We start from the raw sequence: 23,103 nt of genomic DNA on the forward strand, positions 1-23,103 counted from the left end.
CGCCTTGCGGGTCCCACATGCAGGACTACAGCAATTTGTCAACAGGAAGGTGTTTCACTCCCTGAACGTCCAAATTGTCTGCAACCATCAAATAAAGATCATGAAGGGAGTGTCCATGACAGCTTTGTGCTTAGACAGTCGGACATCCCAGGGCTCTCTGAAGACCAGCCCAGGCTCTCAGGATGGCTACTAGGCGACAAGGGTTACCTGCTAAGGTCATGGCTGATGATGCCTGTGCAGAGGCCCGAGACCGAGGCTACAACGAGGCCCATGCAGCCACCCGGTCCATCGTAGAAAGGTGCATCAGCCTGCTTAAGATGCGGTTCCGCAGCTTGGACCGCTCTGGAGGGCCCTCCAGTATGATCCTGTGCTGCTGCACGCATCATCATCATTTGCTGCGCTCTGCACAACATCACCCAGCAGCGGGGAGACCAGATGGAGCCGGAGAGGAGATGGAGGAGAAAGAGGAGGAGGAAGAGGAGGAGCGGCGAAGGAGCGAGGTGGACGTCCCGCCATATGAAGAGCCAGAGGAAAGAGGGCAGGCGGCGATGGCAGGTGTCCAGCAAGGAAGGGCAGCAAGGGAGCCTTGATTGCAGCCCGCTTTACCTAGCTGGTGCTCTGCAGTGAGAGGGCTGCAACCACCACACCCCAGGAGCAAGTGCAGCCGCTATTCCCCCTCCAAACTGACCTGGACCCTCAAACCACCACATCACCCTTCCCCAGCCTCTGCCTTCCCACCACCCTATCCCCCAGAAACATCCAAACCTGTTCATGGGCCTGGGTTGGCAATGGTTGTGAGTCTTGGTTGAAGTCTAGAGGATAATGATGACTCGCTGTTTTGCACACTGGGATCCTGCCCCTGGTGCCACTCAAGTTTGACTCCTACCTGTACTCCGAATGCACGCTGCCACCCTGGCCCATGTAGCTGTAAGGGCTGGGGACACATGTTTTTTGGCAAAATGGGGGCGGGGGCGGGGGGGAGGGGGGCACTTGCACCAAGGGTCTGGTGGAAGTTGGGGAAGGTAAAGCAGGCACTCTCTAATATGTGACTGAGTCTCGCAAGGCACAACAGACAGCACCTCTGTGCATGGGAATGGGGACCACTCAGCCTCGTCGGTTGCGGGGGGGGGGGGGGGGGGGGGGCGCGGTGGGAAGGGAATCAGACACACATTAGTCACAGCTCTGAGGTGCAATTAACAGTTTATTGTGTTCTTAACATTATTGATTAATATTGACTACTGGTGACCTTCACCTGTCCCGTCCAGTGAACTACAACTTTCTTACTTTGTGCGGTCTACTGCTTCTTCTTGGTGCTACCCCAGGATGCACATCGGAAGTGGAGGTGTCCAGCTGTGATGCACGCCCTGTTGCCTGTGATGCCCTTGGCAGACATCCCCTGGGAGGCCAGGACCTGGAGGGCCCCGGCCGACTTGCAGATTGCACTCTTTCGGTGCCATCCTGTTCATCTCGCTGGCCCTGAGATGCCCCAGTGTGAGGAAGGGTGGAATCGGAAAGTCTCAGGATTTCCGGGATCTCCTGGGTGGAAGGCCCCGGCATGAGCTCAAGCCCTTCCTCCTCCCCCAGGGACACTCCATGAGACTCTAGGGTAGCTGGACTGAGCTCCAGAAGCTCTGGCATCACCTGGCTTTGCCAGTCCTGGAGGCCGAGATGCATCTGCCCCATGGTCTGTGATCCCTCAGCCCTGGCCCTCTGCGACTGAGCCGAGCTCTGGAGCCACTGCACGACAGAATTCTGTGAGCGAGCCAGGCTCTGGAGCCCCTCAGCAGTAGCCCTCTGAGCCTGTGCTAAGTTGTCGAGGCTCACAGCCACGGCCTGCTGTGTCTCCAGAATGCCAGCGAGAGTCCCAGCCATGGCTCCCACATGCCCCCGACACCCATGGCCATCGAACGCTGTGTCTCCTGGATGCTGGAAACACACTCGCCCATTGTGTCTCCAGATGGCCTGGACCCTGTCACCCATGGGGACAGACCCGTGAGCCAGACTTTCCACTGCAGTCCCCATCTTTGCAGTGTTGGCCTGGTTTGCACGCTGTGTCAGCACCACCTCCTGCAACAGCACTTTGTTGGACTCCCCTAAACAGCTTTGCAGTCGCAGCATGGTTGCTGACAGCCCTTCCACAACTCCCCGGGTTTCCTGATACATCTCCACCAGCCTTGGGAGGAACACACCCCGAGGCCCAGCAGCTGGCTTGGGGACAACTAATCCTGGCCTCCAGCAGACGTCCGTGTGCCCTAGCCCTTGGATGTGCCCGCCTCCACCCGATGTGCATCAGTGTCTGTGCTGTGCTCACCAGTCCATGACCCAGAACCTCAACACTAAAGGTATCCACCGTGGTGATCGTCTCTATGTTGGTGGGTTGTGTGGTACATGCTGGTGCCGCTTCAGTGGTGCTGCCCTCGGAGGATTCCTCAGTGCCTCCCTCTGAGGTGTCCTCCAGGGGGTTGTGGGCAGTTTGCTCCAGAGCAGCAGGGGCGACGGTGACACCCGAAGGGCCGGGTTCCTCTGGGTCCAGAGCTGCAATAAAGAACAGACATTAGGGGAAGGGAGGCATAACATTCTATGCAGCATCGCACTTACTTCGAGGAGGACCTAGATTGAAGGTGCGCTTCGGCTCACTTGCATGCTGGATGCCGACCTGGCTGCCAATGACCAATTAGAAAGGCTCGTCACCCCCTGCCAGCTCCATGGCACGCTCCTCGATGCTGGTCAGCTGTCGCAGGTCAGGCACACTCCCACCAGTCTGTGTCACCTCACGTACATTGTGAATGTTCTTTTCCTGTTGGAACATAAGGTGGATAGCAACGAGGGGTGAGGGGAAGGGGTTAGATTCTGTTCCTGGGGGAAGGGTCACTTGTTGCATGCCCTTCAGGTGCCTAAGCAAGGTTTGAGATCCATGCCAAGCATGTGCAGGGTTCCAAGTGGGATGCACACTCACACTTGCCGCTCGAAGAAGGTCGTATATTTCTTTCCGACACTGCCGGCCAGAGCGCGGTGTCAGGCTTCTGGCATTCACCACTTCTGCCACCTCCTCAGCGATGCCTGTATGGGGGAGGGGGCCAGCGATGCCCGTATGGGGGAGGGGGCCAGTGATGACCGTATGGGGGAGGGGGGCCAGCGATGCCCGTATGGGGGAGGGGGGCCAGCGATGCCCGTATGGGGGAGGGGAGCCAGCGATGCCCGTATGGGGGAGGGGGGCCAACGATGCCCGTATGGGGGAGGGGGACCAGCGATGCCCGTATGGGGGAGGGGGGCCAGCAATGTCTGTATGGGGGAGGGGGGCCAGCGATGTCTGTATGGGGGAGGGGGGCCAGCGATGTCTGTATGGGGGAGGGGGGCCAGCGATGCCCGTATGGGGGAGGGGGGCCAGCGATGCCCGTATGGGGGAGGGGGGCCAGCGATGCTCGTATGGGGGAGGGGGGCCAGCGATGTCTGTATGGGGGAGGGGGGCCAGCGATGCCCGTATGGGGGAGGGGGCCAGCGATGCCCGTATGGGGGAGGGGGTCCAGCGATGCCCGTATGGGGGAGGGGGGCCAGCGATGCCCGAATGGGGGAGGGGGGCCAGCGATGCCCGAATGGGGGAGGGGGGCCAGCGATGTCTGTATGGGGGAGGGGGGCCAGCGATGCCCGTATGGGGGAGGGGGCCAGCGTTGTCTGTATGGGGGAGGGGGGCCAGCGATGCCCGTATGGGGGAGGGGGGCCAGCGATGTCTGCATGGGGGAAGGGGGCCAGCGATGTCTGTATGGGGGAGGGGGGCCAGCGATGTCTGCATGGGGGAGGGGGCCAATGTCTGCATGGGGGAGGGGGGCCAGCGATGTCCGTATGGGGGAGGGGGCCAGCGATGTCTGTATGGGGGAGGGGGGCCAATGTCTGTATGGGGGGAGGGGGGCCAGCGATGTCTGTATGGGGGAGGGGGACCAGCGATGCCCGTATGGGGCAGGGGGGCCAGCGATGCCCGTATGGGGGAGGGGGCCAGCGATGTCTGTATGGGGGAGGGGGGCCAGCGATGTCTGTATGGGGGAGGGGGGCCAATGTCTGTATGGGGGGTGGGGGGCCAGCGATGTCTGTATGGGGGAGGGGGACCAGCGATGCCCGTATGGGGCAGGGGGGCCAGCGATGCCCGTATGGGGGAGGGGGCCAGCGATGTCTGTATGGGGGAGGGGGGCCAGCGGTGTCTGTGTGGGGGAGGGGGGCCAGCGATGTCTGTGTGGGGGAGGGGGGCCAGTGATGCCCATATGGAGGAAGGGGGTCAACGATGAATATATGGCGGAGGGGGCCAGCAATGTCTGTGGGGGGTTTGTGGGTGCCAGCGATGTCTGTGGGGATTGGATGGCAGTGATCTGGATGCTGGGACATCTTTTCACAAATCTTCCAGCAATGTGCACATGCGCGGGTTCCCGCTCATCCCGCCGATTTCAGGCTCTTTGGCATGAATAGGCCCCGCCCCCTGAGCTTTTAATGATCTTCACGATTGTGACCTCTGCAGTGCACAAAGTGGGGAGATTCGGGTCTGAAATTGCTCTGAATAAACAGTCGTGATCGAGACCAGTTTTCCCACCAATTCAGCACTTTTGGAAGAATCGCCCCCATATCTCTGGAATTTTCATCTGGGCTTCTTGGATCATTGGTCCAGTAAAATTCTCACTTATATAACATCTGCCTCATATTCCCCTTTACTGACTCCATAAGAATAGAAGAAATAGGAGCTGGCGTAGTCTGTTATCTCTTCAAATTTGCTCCTCCATTTATTAACATCATGGCTGATCTTTTATCTCAAGTCCACCTTCTAAAGATTCACAACCCTCTGAGTGAAGATATTTCTCCTCACCTCAATCTTAAATGGCAGCTCCCTTATTCTGAGTTGTAGTCCAGTTTTCTAAATTCCGCTTCCAGAGGAAGCATTTTCTCAATGTTTACCTCATCAAGCCCCTTAAAATTTTATACATTTCAATTAGATCAACACTCACCCTTCGAGTCAACCAATCTCTCCTCATAGGACAAACCCTCATCATAACAACCAGTCTACGCAATGTTTGTTACACTCCCTCTGTGGCAAGTATGTCCTTACTTATGTAAGGAGGCCAAAACTGCATACAAAACTCCAGGTATAGCCTGATCAATGTCCTGTAGATTTATGCTAAGACTTCTTTACATTTATATTCTAATTCCCTTGTAACAAAAGGTGGAATACCATTTATTTTGCTGTACCTGCAAGTTAGCTTTCTGTGATTTGTGTATAAGGCTATGCAACCCCCACTAAATGCAAACATACCTTCATGCTTCACCACATTGTATTCCACCTGCCATGTTCTTGTTCACTCATCCTACCTATCTATATTCCTCTGCAGCCACTTTGTGTCCTCGTCACTTACTTTTTCACCGAACATAGGCAAACTTGGATAAGTTCCAGTCAGTCTCTTCATTTCAGCCATGAATATTGACTGGAAATAGCTGAGGTGCAAATATTGATGCTTGGAATTCCCATGCTGTTATTTACAGCTGACAACGTGAAAATGATCCTGTTTATTGCTATTCTGTTTCTGTCCATTAAGCAACCCTCGGTCCATGTTAATTTATTACCATCCTCAACCTGCACTCCTCACATCCATCCCCCCCATCCCCCCCCCCCGCCCCCCCACCAATCCTATGAGTGTTAATTGTGTAACTATCTCCTGTGTGGTATCTTATCCAATGCTTTTTGAAAATCTGAATACACCACATCCATTGGTTTCCCCCTTATCATTTTACTAGTGACATTCTCAAAAGGCTCCAACAGTTTTGACAAACATGATTTTCCTTTCATAAATCCCTGTTGACTCTGTTTAATCACTGTATGATTTTCTAAGTGTCCAGTTACCACATGCCGAGTAAGTGACCAGCATTTTGCCTATCACTGATATTATGCTGACTGCCCAGTAAGTTCTCCATTTTCTCTCTTCCTCTTTTCTAAACAGCAGGGTAATGTTTACTACCTTCAAGAGGATTTTTGCGTGCCATCCCATTAAATACTCTTTGTTTACTTTCACAGATGTCTTTAAGTTGCACATTCCTGCTGGACCCTAGGTTTCCCCACTATTTTCAGAATGTTGCTTCTGTTTCTACCATGAAGTCACATACAAAGGGATTTTCCAGCCTCCCGGCAGTGTGTTTTCCAGCGGCATGGCTGGCTTGTCATTGGCCGCTGGATCTTCCGGTCCTGCCAATGTCTACAGCATTTTGTGTGGCTCACCCATCTTGGTGCTGGAGAACCGGCTGCTCGGGGTCCATCCTGCTGGAAAATTATGCCCCAAGTATTTTTTTAATGTCTCTGCCATTTCCTTTTTTCCCCATTATAGTTTAATCTCTCTCTGTTTTGAATGAGCCCACATTTACTTTCACTAGTCTCTTCCTATTTATCTTTATTTTTATTTCTTGCCAATCCACTCACATTTTCATTTTTTCTCTTTCCTTACTAATTTCATAGTCCTCCTTAAAAGACCATAAGATATAGGAGCAGAAGTAGGCCATTTGGCCCGTCAAGTCTGCTCCACCATTCAATCATGGCTGATTGGGTTTGAAAAACCTTTCTCCCGCTTTTTCCCCATAACCCTTGATCCCTTTACCAATCAAGAACCTATCTCTCTCTGATTTAAATGCACTCAGTTTGCTGAATTCAAACAACCTATAATCTTTAGGCTTGCTATTCTTTATGCCAACATTATAAATACTTCTTTTGATTTAATACTACCTGTAACTCTTCTTTTTAGCCTCAGTTGGAACACATACATGTGAGATTTTTGGACCTTAACTAAATATACGATTGTTGCAACTTACGTGTTAACTCTAAGTGCTAGCCATTGCTTGTCTGCATTCATATTGTTCATGTTCCTTTGTTTCTGCCCCGCGCCTCCCCCCGCCGCGCCTCCACGCGTCCTCCCCGCGTCCGCCCCACACCCCTCCGCGTCCGCTCGCATCCGCCCCGCGTCCGCCCCACGTCCTCCTGCGTCTGTTCCACATTCTCCTGTACCTGCTCCATATTCCTGTAAGGTAGGACTATGCTTTTGTGAAACCTGAAAAGAATATTGCTAGATGAATATGTACAGACAAGACATCTACCCTCTTCCAATTGGCCTTCAGTTACTAGTTGTGAAACTGCTTTTGATATGATGTCGTCCATTATTCTTCTCCTGGTTCCTTATTAACCAGTCCTTTTGTCCTATCTTCTTCACATTCTCCTGTTCCAATGTATCTGCTCAATGTTAACATTTGTCTACCCCATTTGCTTTTCTACAGGTTGCATGCTCCTCTGTAACATTTCCCTTGGGCCTGCTCTGCATCCCTTGGTACGAGCATTGATGTCCACCCATACCTGCTCCACATCACTCGGTACCATCTTGATCTTGCTGTCCACCTGTATCTGCTCCACAAAGCTCTGTACTGATCCAGGTTCACTTGAACCCTCTCTGTCTTCACTTGTTCTTGTTCCATCTTGCTCTGTACCTGCAGCGATCTCCTCTGTACTTTCTCTATATTATTCACTACCTGTTCCGGGTGAGTGTGTATATGGTCAGTGTTTCCTGTACCAGCTTCATGTTCCACTCTGCTTGCGCCAAATTCCTATTTATGTGTTCCATGTTCTTCACTATCTCCTCACCTGCTTCATGGATTCCATTTACCTCCTTCATGTGCTGCTATTTTTTTTCCATATTCCTCCATGCCTGCTCCAAGTTTATCTACACCTAACCCAAGTTTCCTTGTTCTATGTTTCTCTGTGTTTTATGTTCCCATTTATTGCTCCAAGTTCCAATGTTGCTGATCAATGATCCTCTGTATATGTTTCAAATTCCTCTTGATTTGATCCCCTCTACTTGTTCCATAATGCCCAGAACCCTGCTCTATGTTCATTGATGCCTACCCCAGGAGCAGCACCAGACATACATTAAAATGAGGTGGCAAATGTTGAACCAACAACACAATGCTACAAATATACCAAACAGCAGAAGCAGCATGCTGTAGACAGAGTTAAGTGATCCCAGAATCAACTGATCAGATTAAAGTTCTGCAGTCCTGCCACACCAAGTCATGAATGGTGATGGACAATTAAATAACTCACTGGAGGAGGAGGTTCCACAAGCATCCCTATTTTCAATGAAGGAGGAGCCCAGCACATCTGTGCAAAAGACAAGACTGAAACATTTGCAACAATCTTCAGCCAGAAGTGGCCAAGTGGATGAACTATCTTGGCCTCCTCCTGAGGTCCCCAGCATCACAGAAACCAGTCTTCAGCCAATCCAATTCACTATTGATATCAAGAAATGGCTGAGCATATTGGATACAGACAACTTCCCAGCTCAAGACTTGTGTTCCAGAACCACTCGCATCACTACCCAAGCTGATCCAGTACAGCTACATCACTTGAAACTACCCAACCATAATGTGGAATATTTCCTAAGAATATCTTCTCCACACAAAGCAGGACAAATCCAATTTGGCCAATTACTACTTATCAATCTATTCTCAATCATCAGCAAAGTGATGGAAGGTGTCATTAACAGTTCTATCAAGCAGCACATACTGAGCAAGAACGTGCTTAACGATACTCACTTTGGGTTTTGCTAGGGCCACTCGGCTCCAGCCCTCATTATAACATTGGTCCAAACATGGACAAAAGAGCTGAATTCCAGAGGCAGAACAAAGCCAGTATTCATATGGAAACATCACCATCTACAAGTTCCCCTCCAAGCTACATACCATCGTGATTTGGAACTATATCACCATGTTCTCACTGCTGCTGGGTATGAGTCCTGGAACTCCCTCCCTAACAGCATTGTGATTGTGCTTATATCAAATTGACTGCAGTATTTCAATTAGATGACTAACCGCCACTTCTCCAAAGAAATCCCATGGAACAGATGTAAAAAAAGGCCCCCTGTCCCTGCTCCACATTTCCATGTGGATGCTTCACATCCCTTTGTATCTGCTCCACATCCGCATTCCCCTTGCACCAGGTCCGCATTCCCCTTGCACCAGGTCCGCATTCCCCTTGCACCAGGTCCGCATTCCCCTTGCACCAGGTCCGCATTCCCCTTGCACCAGGTCCGCATTCCCCTTGCACCTGCTCCCCATTCAGCCATATTAATGAAGAGGGACCATGTTTTGAAAAGAATGTTGCTAAACAAATATGTAGATTTGCAATTCATGGAACAGGCAGAATTCAGTAATTGTTTCACTAAAAGTTTTATGCAAGTAGTTATGTAAGTTGGGGAGGTCAGGGTAAACGGGCAATATGGCAGTAAAGGAACTTTCATTTAAGGGAGGTCCCAAGAAATGTCCTGTTCCAGTGAGATTGCACCATAAGTTTCCACATTGCAGAATAAAATTGATGGGCTGCTGGGGAAAACACTAGTAGTGAAAATTGGGAGATAACATCACTGTCAGCCTTGTGTCAGTGGTACCACTCTCTCCTCTAACTCAGATGATCATGAGTTTGAATCTCATTAGCGAGATTTAAGCATAAAATCCCACTGGCACCCAGTGCAGTAATGAGGGAATGTTGCATTATTAGAGCTGCATTTTTTCAGATGAGACATTAAACTGAGGTCTTGTCTACCCTCTGATACTGATGCCAATGATCCTGTAGTGCTATTTGTAGAAGAGCAGGGGAGTTTTGCCATCTCTGGGACTTTGTTGTGTGCAGACTGACTGTGTTGTTTTCTTTACTAGACAATGACTGCATTTATTAGTAATTGATTGACCAGGATTTTCCCATCCCACCCACAATGATTTGTGGCAAGACTGGAAAACTTGGAAAGCAGGAATGGAAAACCCTGTCCATTGTCAGTAATTCGCTTTGGGTTGTGGTGAAGTTACAAATGGCGCTTTGAATGGAAGTAGATGAAGAGGGCTGGCTGGTAACATCCTGCAGTTTTAGGGAGGAGCCAGGAGCCAGCCTCCCACTCCTTTTGCAGGCAGTTTGGTTTAAAATGGTCCCTTTAAAGGCCACTGGTTTGGCTCAGAACACTGAAAAGTGATGCAACCTGAGCTAACAATCCTCCAGAATTGTCCAGATCAAGATAAATCTCTTGAACACTTGTGCAAGCAGGGGAAAGTCATAAGGCCATTAAGTCTTTATCCATTTTCTTTGATATTTTTGTCTATCGGGTTATATGAATATTGAATATGGGAAAATAGTCTGTCTAGGCAGTAGATTATGTAATAAAACTTCCAGGAATAAATCCAGCCAGAGTTGGCAAGCCTATTCATGATGTCAATGTCAGATATAAAGATGGCATTGAGCAGCCCGCTTTTTTGTGTTAACTTGTTAGGCTTCAGCAGAATGGTTTCCCAATGATTAAAGATAAAAGTAAAAGTAATATTTGTCTTACCTACCATATATTGTGCTCACACACACTGTTCTGCAGCCATTAAAAGCTGTCACGTGATTGAACTGATCTCAGCATGCTCCCTTTCTTAGTTTGGTTTTTCGATTGCTAACTCTGCAGCATTGAATAGTCTGTGGAAAAATAACATAGTTTAATATGGTTCGGAGCTACTGTATAGCCAACAACTTAGCCTCTATTTACGGCCTCCATCTTGTGACTAACCTTCTTTAGTTTATTAGGGCAACAGGTGTGATAATGTGACTGGACTTGTAATTCAGAGGCCTGGACTAACACTCTGCAGTGATGAGATTTGAACTCACATCCCCAGTGAGGAGAATTTTAATTCAATTAATAAATACATTGGAAATAAAATGCTAAGCTCAGTAAAGATGATCATCAAATTGTTGTTAAAACTCACCTGGTTCACAGATTGTATTTAAGGAAGGAAATCTGCTGTCCTTACCAGCTCTGACCTATTTATGAATCCAGACCCACACCAATTTAACCAGAAACCAAGCACCCAGAGGAAACCCATGCAGACACAGGGAGAATGTGCAAACTCCACAGTCACCCAAGGCTGGAATTGAACCCGGATCCCTGGTGCTGTGAGGCAGCAGTGCTAACTACTGTGCCACTGTGCCGCCAAAAGTTAAAGAAGAATAAAACCAGAAGGACTAAACTGGGCACTAGAAATGACAAAGGCACACCCTTCCTGGTTGACCCTGCAGTCTTTCTCGCTAGCATCTGGGGCCTTGTACCAACAGTAGGAGAGCTATCCCACAGGTTAGTCAAGCAACAGCTGACATAGTCATACTGACTGAATCATACCTTGCAACCAAAGTCCTAGACACCTCCGTCACCATCCCTGGGTATGTCCTGTCCCACCTGCAGGACAGACCTACCAGAGGTGGTGGTAGAGCGGTATACAATTGTGAGGGAATTGCCCTGGGAGTTTTCGATGTTGACATAGAACCCCATGAAGTCTCATGGCATCAGCTGAAGCACAGGCAAGGAGACCTCCTGCTAATTACTACCTACTATTCTCCCTCAGCTGCTGAATCAATACTCCTCCATGTTGAACACCATTTGGAAGAAGCATTGAGGGTGGCAAGGGGGCAGAAAGTGCTCTGGGTAGGGAACTTCAATATACATCATCATTAGTTGCTTGGTAGTATCACTACTGACTGATCTGGCCAAGTTCTTAAAGACATATCTGCCACACTGAGCTGTAGCAGGTGGTGAGAGAACCAACAAAAGGGAAAAACCTAATTGACCTTGTCTTAATCTGTCTACCTGTCGCAGATATATCTCTCCATGACAGTAGTGGTAGGAATAAACATCATACTGTCCTTTGAGATCCCATCTTCATGCTGAGGACACCCTCCATGTTGTATGGCACTATGAGAATGCTAAGTGGGAAAGTGAGCCACCATGAGACATTATGGGCCATCAGCAGCAGCAGCAGAATTCTACGCATCCACAGTCTGTAATCTCACTGTCCAGCATATCCCGCACTCTACCATTACCACCAAGGCAGAGGACCAAGCCTGGTTCAAAGTGGAGTGCAAAATAATATGCTGGGGCAGTGCAAGGTGTAACTAAAAATCTGATGAAGTCACAGCACAGGGCTATGTGCATGCTAAGCAGCAGAGGCAGAATGCTTTAGACAGCTTAAGTGATCCCATGGCCAGTGGATCAGGTCAAAGCTTTGCAGTTTTCCCACAATTGGTCATGAATGGTGGTCGACAATTTAACAACTCTCCTGAGGAAGAGGTTCCTCAAATATCCCCATCTTCAATATCCCCACCCTGCCCTGATAGGGGAGCCCAACACATTGGCCAAGGTCAACCCAAAAGGCAAGGTTGAAGCATTTGTGTCCGTCTTTAGCCAAAAGTGCTGAGTAGATGATCCATCCCTTGAGGTCCCTAGCATCATAGATGCCAATCTTCAGCCAACTCGATTCACTCCAGGTAACATTAAGAAACAACTGAAGGCAATGGATACACCAAAGGCAATGAGCTTTGACAACATGCTAGCTGTAGGACTGTTGTACAGAGGAACTTGATATATCCCTAACCAAGCTGTTCTAGTCCAGTCCAGCTGAAATACTGTTATCTACCCAGAAATGTGGAAAATTGTCCAAGCAAATCTGGCCAACACTGTCCCATTAATCGACTCTCGATCACGGGTTAAGTGATGGAAAGTGTTGTTGACTGTGCCATCAACAGGTATTTACTTGGCAAGGACTTGCTCACTGCTGCTTAGTTTGAGTTTTGCCATGGTCACTCAGCTTGAGATATTCCAGAGATGAGGTGACATCAAGGCAGCATTTGAGTGTGGCATTAAGGAGCCCAACAAAATTGAAGTCAATAGGAATTGGTGGGGGGAGGGGGAGGGGAGGTGAGGGGTGGTGCAAGGCGAGGGGGCCTGGGAGATGATGGACTGTTGTGTGGAAAATATCCACTGGTTGGTGTTATACCTGGAACAAAGGAAGATGGTTGTAGTTATTGGAAGCCAATCATCTTTGCCACAGGACATCACTGCAGGAGTTCCTCAGGTAGTGTCCTGACCTAGGACCATCTCCATAAAGAGAGAATCCAACCATCTGCTCTTCACATTCAGTGGCATTACCATCGCTGAATCCCCCACTATCAAAATCCTGGGAGTTACCACTGACCAGAAACTAACTAGACTAACATATAAATACTGTGGCTACAAGGGCAGGCCAGAGGCTGGGAATTTTGTGGAGAGTAACTCACCTTCTGACTCTCCAAAGCTTGTCTACCATCTACAAGACACAAGTCAGGATTGTGATGGAATGCTCTCCACTCGCCTGGTTGAGTCCAATAACACTCGAGCTCAACTTATTGAGAGCAAAGCGGCCTGCTTGATTGCCACCCAGTGCACTGTGTGAGTGAATGGGATGCTGATATTACACTGTTATTGAAAGGCATGCTGACATTATATTGTGCTAATGAATAGGATGCTGATATTACTCAGTGCTGGTGAAGAGATGCCTGAAAGTATACATTTGCAGGTTTAGAGATAACTGAATTCACCTTTCAGTGTAAATATAGGACACCAATCAGTCACACACTGCTAACTGTAGCCTGAACCCTTGCATCACTCAATTAATTGTATTGACCACAACCCAAGGACCTGAGAGATTTGTGTATGATATGCTGAGTCAATAGGACGGTCCCCTAGCTGTCAATGCTAAATAATTACATGTACAAATGATACATATTGATTATATTGTTCCCATTTTCAATTTGAGACTATTAGCAGACTGCCAAACTGATAGCCTGAATTTGCTTTGATATCTGAAAGCCTCTGTTTTCTGGCTGACAATTTCACAATGGCTATCTCCTTGGAATTAACATCGCTGAAATATAATAAATTTGCAAAGAAAACCTTTAAAATTGGATTTTTAAATCGCTGTCCAAATGTAGAAATTTAACATCGTTATGATCTCAGTGAATACCGGTAACTTCTTAAAAGAAATTTGATTTCCACATCATGAAATGAAAAGAATGTGCAACAGGAATCCATGGCCAGAATTTTACATTGCCCTGCCCCACATTGGGCGGGTTCTAAAGCCGACAACTGCTGGCAAACAGCTCTCCAAGGCTGGACTTCCTTCCAAGTGTGGATGGAAGTCCTGCCGGCTACCAATCAATGCTCAGTAGAACATGAAATGGCAGCAGACCTGTCGGAGCCAGCAGGGATGTGTTCCCCGCTGACTGTCTGGATAACAGGTGCCAAGCTCCTGCCATCCTGAAAATTCAAGCCCATGTTTTAATGGAAAATGTTTATTTTGACAAACAGTAAAAAACAAGCACTATTAACTTAACACTATACCTCATGAGCACTTAAATTCAAACCAACACTCCAACCAGAACACTCACCGTTCTACTTTGAATTTCAAGTGAGAATCCCTTTTTACATTACAGTTTTCTTCTGGAACCAAACAATGTGTCACACAGCTCCCAGGAATTCACTCCAATTCTCATTAGTTTCCCAGTCTGGCACTTTGGGGGCGATCTTACCAAAGAATTCTAGGTCAAGGATGGGTGTGAAAACAGGAGTTTCAGATACGTTTTTTGGGGCGAGTTAAAATCTGCGATCTTATGCACTCAGAGCATGAAAAAAACAGCAGAAATGATTTCTCACCTGTAGAAGGGGGTGGGGCTTAAATCACCCGAATGCTGGTTGAGAGCAGAAGAGGGTGCCATTGTGCATGTGCAGCACTGTAGCAGCAGAGACCTGTCACTCAACCTCTGCAGCTCTCAGGTTGCCTCAACGGCCTCCACAAAGCACCCTCCCTAGCTACTCCGGGACCCATGGACAATCGTGATCCTCCTCCTGCCTGGACCGATAGACCCCTCACCCACCGGACCAACCCCCAATGATCGCCAGCCCAACCTCCCCCTGCCCGACCCCCCCCCCAACCCGATGGCTAGCTCCGATCATTTCCTTCCCTCCCTCCACCGAATCCTGATGCAGAGTGGCAGCAGGTCCCCCTCCTTCCCCCCCACTGATCACTGTGCAGAGTGCACAGTGGATACCCCCCGCCCCACCAATGACTGGCGGCCCCTGGTCTGGCCCTGCCCCCCCAGTAGGCCCCATCCCCCTCTGGCCCCACCTCCTTGGCACTGCCCGGTGCCCAATGGTCAGTGCCAGGGTGTCATTGGACAGTGCCAGGTTGCCCAGTGGACACTGCCAGGGTGCCAAGCTGGCACTGCCCAAGAGACACCCCTCCTTGCCCCTGACCTCCCAGGGAAGGTGGGGGTGGGCTCAATGGCCTCTGGTTCTACCAGTGAGGCCATTGTGACTGCTCCCCGTTGCTGGGGACCAGCTGTGATTCTCACCGTAGAGAACCTCTCCCCGCGAAGTCACAGAGACAAGTGAGCCCAGACGATTCCATCCCTGTTCGGGTCAATGCATTTAACAAGCACGTCTTTCAGAGTGTGGGAGGAAACTGGACTACCCGGAGGAAACCCATGCAGACACAGGGAGAATGTGCAAATTCCACACAGCCAGTGACCCAAGCCTGGAATCAAACCCAGGTCCCTGGCGCTATGAGGCAGCAGTGCTAACCACTGTGCCACTGCTGACGATTCCACCCTGGGCTCATTAAATCAATGTAAAATAAGTTTTACATTGGTAAAGGCGGGTTAGGTTGATTGGCCATGCTAAATTGACCCTTAGTATCAGGGGCATTAGCAGGGTAAATATGTGTAGTAATAGGAATAGGGCCTAGGTGGGATTGCTGTTGGTGCAAGTTTGATGGGTCGAATGGCCTCCTTTTGTACTGTAGGGATTCTATGATTTTTCTATGAGCGAAATCAGGAACGACTATTACACATAAAGGAGAGTGGGAATCTGGAATTCTCTCCGAAAGACTGGTGGATGCTGGAGCTCAATTGAGCTTTCAAGTCTGAGATTGATTATTAGGTGGGAGGTACCAAGGGATATGAAGCAAAGGATATGGAGCTAAATGGAACTGAGGTACAATCAGACCTAATTTAATTGAATGACAGAACAAGCTGAAGGGGCTGAATGGTCCACTCCTATTCCTGCATTTCCAAGTTCCTTATTTTAATTGTGCTCAATAGCATACAACAGTTAATAATTAACCTGTTCTACAGATGCCCTAATTTTTATTTCCTTTGATTTCAATGGGAATGAAAAATTGAGAGGGATGTAATTGGGCCTTAGTGAAACCACACTTGGAGTAATGCGTGCGTGTCTAAGAAAGTATATACTTGACATAGAGGAAACACAGTGGAAGTTAGGCTGATACCAAGGTTGGCGAGACTGTTCCATGAGGAAAGATTGTTTCGACTGGGCCTATATTCACTGGAATTTAGAAGGATGAGAGTTGATCTGATTGCAACATGTAAAATTCTAACAGGTCCAGACAGACTAGATTCAGGGAGGACATTTTCCCTAGTTGGGGAATCTAGAACCAGGGGACACAGTCTCAGGATATGGGATAGACCATTTAGGGCTAAGATGAGGAAAGATTTATTCACTTAAAAGGGTAGTGAATCAGTGGAATTTTCTACCATGGAAGGTTGCAGAAGCCAAGTCACTGAGTGTATTCAAGAAAGAGATAAGATAAATTTTTAGATTCTAGTGGCATCAAGGGTGGGGAGATAGCAGGAATATGGCATTGAGATAGAGGATCAGCTATGACGGAGCAGGCTCGACTGGCCAAACAGCCTATTTCTGCTCCAAGTATCTATATTTCACTGTGCATAGATATGTTTGCTCAAAGCAAGCTGGTTTAACAAAACTTAAAAAAGGACTAAGTCAGAACGTGTTGGAAAATCATTGATATGCAAAGCGGTCAGGTTGCAATTGAAGTTCCCTACAATGGTGTGAAAACACCATCAGTACTTAAATCTCCATCATAATCTGATATACTCATGACCTCATTCTGAGAAACAGGGTATTAATAACCACAATCAAACACTAAACACCTCAGCTAAATAATTCACCTGCTTTACAACACACATTCTCCTCTGGAAGGTTCAACCCTTTTCAATAACTAATGGAGCTGATACAGCACAACAGACAACATGAACAGACATCCCTCGATGGACCATCCAAGCAGATAATCACTTTTTAACCACACAATTTACCTTGGAAAGCTCACAATTTCTCTGTCTGACAGGGCTCTCAGACAAAAACAAGCTGAAAACCTGATCAGAGTAGGCAGCATCTAGTGGAAGATTTCAGCAATTGCATTGTCACACAGAGGTGAAGGCCTAGTAGTTTGACTGCTCAAAGCCAGTTTCTCAGGTAATTGATGGCCTCCTAAGCCTCCAGTATCGTGAGCAGGAAGCAGTGTTCATTATAGGTTAAATGTGTGCTGGCTGCCGTTTTGATAAGTATCAAAAAATTGATGTGGTGTCCATACCTGAAAAGAGGCATTAACTTCACTGAATATACAAATAAATTGGGAGGTTGGGGGCTAGACCTATTTGAGGCCCCTCATTCAAAGTCTGATTTGCCCTGAGGCACTCAAGGAAGCAGGTCCACATGTGACATAACAAGTAGCCCATGAGGGGGCTAAAACCAGCAGGGATGATTTTCAAATATACTTAGCTGAACGTGGAGCCACAGGGGGCAAAGGAAGGCTTCAGATCCTGATTCCACATTCAAAGACCAAGGGGTTGTTGTTGAACACTGCTTGCCACAATCCCAATCCCCACCCTCGACTGATTATTTTATTGTGGCTGCTATATCCCTTCCTGATTCCCTCCCTCTTCGCAGTCACCATACATTCTTTATTTATTCCACTGTTAGTGTCCATGCCCTAGTCTTAAACTCTGGAATTCTCTTTCAAATCCCTGCCTTTCTTTCCTCCTTTAAAATGCTATTTAAAACCTACGTCCTTGGCCAGGCTTTTAGTCAGCTTTCCTGATTTCTACTTTTGAGGCTCAATGTCAAATTTCAGTTGAAGACTCTCTTATGAAGGGCCTCAAGACATTATGTTATGCTAAAGCTGCAAGTTGTTTTGTAGTTCATCACATTAACAACACAACCTCTGAAACACTAAAGAAAACCTACATGAGAGAGACAGGGTTCTAATCAAGTGGACATTCAAGAACCAATTGTCCGAACATTCACTGCCAGCGAGGAACCTTGTCCACTGCCAGCACTGGCAAACCACTGACATGCTTTCCACCACGGGGTATGTCTAGTCACTTTAATGGAGTGGGAAATGTTCATTACACATTGGCACTAGGTAAAGGTTGCCTGGCAATAGGACAAGCTGAGAAAATGATTCCTCGGAAACTGGAACAAGTGTTCTCTCTACATCATTAAACATGCTCATGGTGGGGCCCCCTTGTAAGTGTACCCATGCCTTCCTTCCCATTGATGTCCAATTCACTGAATGTGATTTATGGCAGTGTATCTGATGGGATCTGAATCCAATGGATGCCCTACAAATTGAGGTCCAGATATGAGACCATGGGCAACAGGTGAATTCTCTGTTGCATAGTGACGCTGATCAAGCCTCGAGGTGAAAACGCAGCAGAACAGGATTCCATCCCAATTCCTAGCCCCTATGTTGCTTCCATACCAGAACACAACCCCAAACGACTACCTCTCATAACTCTGATTCAACACATGACTATTCTCTGTGCTTTTGTCTCCCTGTCTTCTTGGACAGACAAGGATTAGAGATTTTCTAACATAATGGGTGTGAGGGGCCCTTTGATTACATTGACATGCTACTGAATTACTTACTATCTACAGTGTATGAAGAATTGATGTCAGGCCATGCAGGACTACAGAGAAAGCATATCAAATAGTTGGACAAGCTAGGAAGTAAATCTTTTCAGAGTTGTTGTCCCCTGGAGCAGCCTACACAAGGTAACTAAGAAGCTTAAAGAGGCAACTTAATAGCTCTTGAATTAGTCATAGGTTTTTATCTTCTGGCTTTCTGATCTCTGAAAGTAGATCCATAGCAAGCAATTGGCTCCATGGTGTGTTGGTCATACCATATCTAAAATGGGTGAGCTCAATGAGCCCCCTAGTCCTTCCTTTTGTATGTTTATGTGTACATTGACATAAAAACTCAGTGTTACCTTGGTTTCTAAATGTCCTACCCTTCTCCCCATGGAGAAGGCCTCACTGCCCAACCCAAGCTCTATGTTAGCAACTCAAAGATTGCAAATTTGGTGTGAAGAAGAATGGGTGCAAATCCACTTACACTGTATAATTGGTACTGGAAATGAAGGAGGAGGAAATAGGACAGGAAGAAGAAACATGTGATGAATAATTTTAAAGAGGAACTCAGTGAAATTGGCCTTTACTTACTTCAAATTTTTAATAATCTGCAAAGTGATGTATAATGGTGAGGTCAGCAGGTTATTAATGTGTGACTCTGGGAAGAATAAAACATACAAACTCAAAACACAGACCAGACAAGACATGAGGCTGAATTGACCTTTTGCCCAACGAGAGGGTGGAGATGGAGAACAAACTCAAATGTTGGTTCATTGGATTATATGGATTAATCATGATGTGGAGATGCCGACGTTGGACTGGGGTAAACACAGTAAGAAGTTTAACAACACCAGGCTAAAGTCCAACAGGTTTATTTGGTGGCAAAAGCCACACAAGCTTTCGGAGCTCCAAGCCCCTTCAAGCTCCAAGCCAAGGGGCTTGGAGCTCCGAAAGCTTGTGTGGCTTTTGCTACCAAATAAACTTGTTGGACTTTAGCCTGGTGTTGTTAAACTTCTTATATGGATTAATAGAGAGAGAGATAATCAAATGTAGAGTACCTGTTCTTATGGATTTATTTATTAGTCACAAGTAAGCTTACATTAACACTGCAATTAAGTTACTATGAAAATCCCCTCGGAAGATTATTGTTCTGAAATGTTAATGCTCTTTCTCTCTCCACAGACGCAGCCAGACCTGCTGAGTATTTACAGCATTTTTTGTTTCTATTCCAGATTTCGAACACCTGCAGTATTGCACCTTTTCCATCACATCAGTATAACGATGATTGCTGAGTTCTGGGGATCCGGGACTGTGATTTGGTTAGAAGGCATTGGGTTAAGGATTGATAATTTAGGTTGTGGCATTGGATGCTGACACTGCCTTCCACCAAAGTCATCTTTGGGAGTAATGTTGTCCAATCCTTCCTCAGTCAGCTCTGAAGTTTAGACAGAGATCGTAAGAGAATGGGTTGTATAACGACCAATAGAAAAGAGATCAAATGAGACAGAGTCTATGATAGATTAGGGAGGAGATGGTGGACTGTGAAAGAAGATTGAATTGAGTCGAGTTCATGATGAAGCAAATTGTACATGCTTTGTGGAAGAGAACTAGTTGAAATGGAGTTAGAATAGAATGGATCATAGGTGGAATCTCGTGGATGAAATCGGCAGATTGCATGTGGCTACAGGAAGAAATTAGATAGGAAAGAGCAATGGATGAAGTTTTAGGCATGGCCTGTGAGAGAATATTAAATGGACTTGAATCCAGAATAGAGGGTTTTCTACAAACTCTGGAGAGTGAGCTTGAGGTGCTAAATTTTCTAATTCCATGATATATGAACTTAGAAAAAGTTGGTTACCACTGATTTTAATAACTCTGCATTTCTTGTTTCCTTTTGCTTCCTGGGATGGATTACAAGCAGCAGAGACCAGCAAAACAGTCACTGAGTACCTCAGTTTGCCGGGAGTCACATTGGAAGTGTCTGATCCTCTCTCTTCTGATGTATGGATGTTTGGGGGCTGTAGCATGGTGCCAGTTAACCCGAGTCACCAAACTCAGCTTCGACAGCTCTCTGAAGGGCAAGTCAATGATTTACCATGATAGTCCCTGCTCCAATGGGTACGTTTACATCCCGCTGGCCTTCCTGGCGATGCTCTACATGGTCTACCTGGTTGAATGCTGGCACTGCCACGCTCGGAGTGAGCTCCAGTACAAAGCAGACATCGATAGCGTCTACGAGCGCATAGGCCGCATGCAGCAGGCCACGCCCTGCATCTGGTGGAAGGCCATCAGTTACCACTTTGTGCGGCGCACCCGCCAGGTGACCCGCTACCGCAACGGTGATGCCTACACCACCACGCAGGTGTACCACGAGCGGGTCAACACACATGTGGCCGAGGCAGAGTTCGAGTACGTCCGGTGTGGCGTGCGTGATGTGTCAAAGGAGCTGCTGGGTCTGGAGCGCTACCCAGCCACCAGGCTGCGTTTTACCAAGTGTTTCAGCTTTGCCAACACTGAGTCGGAAAACTGCTACCTGAACCAACGAGCACACTTTTTCAGTGAGATCGAGGGACTGGATGACTATATGGAGGCCCGTGAGGGGATGCAGCTCAAGAATGTGGACTTCAAGGATTACATGATGGTCTATGTAAATCCTGATCGCCTCCCATGGTATATTTCGCACTACGCCTTCTGGGTGGCAGGCTTGCTCATGCTATCTTGGCCTCTCAGGGTCTTAGTGGAGTATCGGACTGCCTACGTCCACTATCATGTGGAGAAGCTCTTTGGGCTAGAGTACGTGGGGGTGACCCCAACTGAGGAGACCGGCCAGTGCTCTCCTGTGGCCCGAGTCGGCACTGTGGACAGCACTGAGCTCGAGTGGCACATTCGCACCAACCGGCAGCTCATCCCTAGCTATTCAGAGGCTGTACTGATGGACCTGGCCTCTTTGTCAATCTGCAATGGCTACTCGGCTTGCGGCATCGTCCGCACGGACTGTGATGGGAGGTCCAGCAGCTCCTCCATCTTCTCCCGCAATGTGTGCCGCAGCCACTCGCGCTTCTCCCTCGACACCAGTCGTTTCTCGCTCTGCCGTGTGCACGGCTCCCACCGGACCGGCCTGTGGCACAGCCGCAGCAGCAACATCAATGAGCGCTGCCGTGATGACCAGTGCCGCTCCTACTCCAGCCAGCTGGCGGTCAGTGAGAACCCGCCAAACTACCACGATGCTCGCTTTTTCCCGGTGCTGATTGTTCACCGGCCCTGTCAGGGTCGCGAGGGGGAGGGGCGCAGGTATTACATCCGAAGAAACTCCTGCCTCGAAACGTCTTTGTGATCTCCTACATTCAATTCTGACCTACGTTGAATCCTGTCCCCCCATGTCTCAAATTTATAATCCTCATCCTCTTGTTCAAATCCTTCCATAGCCTTGCCTCCCCTCTATCTCTCTAAATTCCTCCTCTAGATCCTACAAGCCTCCATGATCTCTGCACCCCAACAATTTTGACCACTTGTGAATTTCCCCCCTTCCTCCATTCCACCATTAGCTGCCCAGTCCCTAAGTTCAAGAATTCCCTCCCTAAACCTGCCCAACTGTCTCTCTCTTTCCTTGTCCTTTGAACCCCTCCTTCGAACCTACCTCTTTAACTAAAGTTTTGGTGGTCTGTCCCAATACAGCTTTTTGTGGCTCAGTGTCAAATTTTGTCTGATTACATTCCTGGGCAGGTTTTCCTACATCAAAGCCATTACAGAAACACAACTTGTTATTGATGCCTCCAGGACCAGCGAGGTTGGGCCAACATCCAGGGTTTGTGATCTTCTCCAGATGGCAATGACTGTCAATGTACACTCCCTATCTGCAGCCTCTACCACAGGCTGAAACCTCAAGAAGCGTTGAGAGCCGGTGAGATCTTTTCTGGGTTGCCTTTAAAAGTGGTTACCAGTTAGCTCACAAAAGATTCTAACACTTTTGTTTTCCCCATTTCAATCATTTTGAGCAATAGATGACTGTGGGAAAAGTGGGGGGGAAGAAAGGAGATGGCATGGAAAACCCTTTCCCAAACCTGCAATGTATGTGTACACTTCCGATTTTGGAGGAGGAGAGAGTTTTGTTCAAATGGGCATGGACAATAAGCATAACCTGAACAAGCCAAATTAACAACACACATTGAAATCAAACACAAAGCCTGATATTGGTCTGGATTCAACCTTTAGGACGGAATGTATATCCCACTGAAGAACTTAATAGCCCCAGATACTATAGGAAGTGTCTAATGTATTGTCGTATGGGGAGAAGCTACTGGCATCTTTCAGTTGTCCCTTGTCACACACTTTGGAGCAGCTGGTTAGAGACCAATTGGGAGCAGCCATTTTGTAGAGAGTTCTTTCCTTTGACCATCGGCAGATGTTGAGGGGAGGATGGGGTTTGGGTTGGGGGAGGGGGTGATGGTCATTGTCATGCTGTTGTGAAAATCCTCTG

General features: G+C 47.9%; 1 protein-coding gene across 1 annotated transcript; it reads left to right on the top strand.

Annotated features, from left to right (window-relative positions):
- Nucleotides 1-317: 317 nt before the first annotated feature.
- On the top strand, nucleotides 318-21,960 carry LOC144506885 (transmembrane protein 151B-like). The gene is made up of 3 exons (XM_078233241.1): nucleotides 318-562; nucleotides 14,087-14,108; nucleotides 20,545-21,960. Exons 1-3 carry the CDS (start codon nucleotides 318-320, stop codon nucleotides 21,958-21,960), a joined length of 1,683 nt encoding a protein of 560 aa, XP_078089367.1.
- Nucleotides 21,961-23,103: the final 1,143 nt, after the last annotated feature.

This window comes from Mustelus asterias, chromosome 18 (assembly GCF_964213995.1).
Source record: "Mustelus asterias chromosome 18, sMusAst1.hap1.1, whole genome shotgun sequence".
Lineage (NCBI taxonomy): Eukaryota > Metazoa > Chordata > Chondrichthyes > Carcharhiniformes > Triakidae > Mustelus > Mustelus asterias.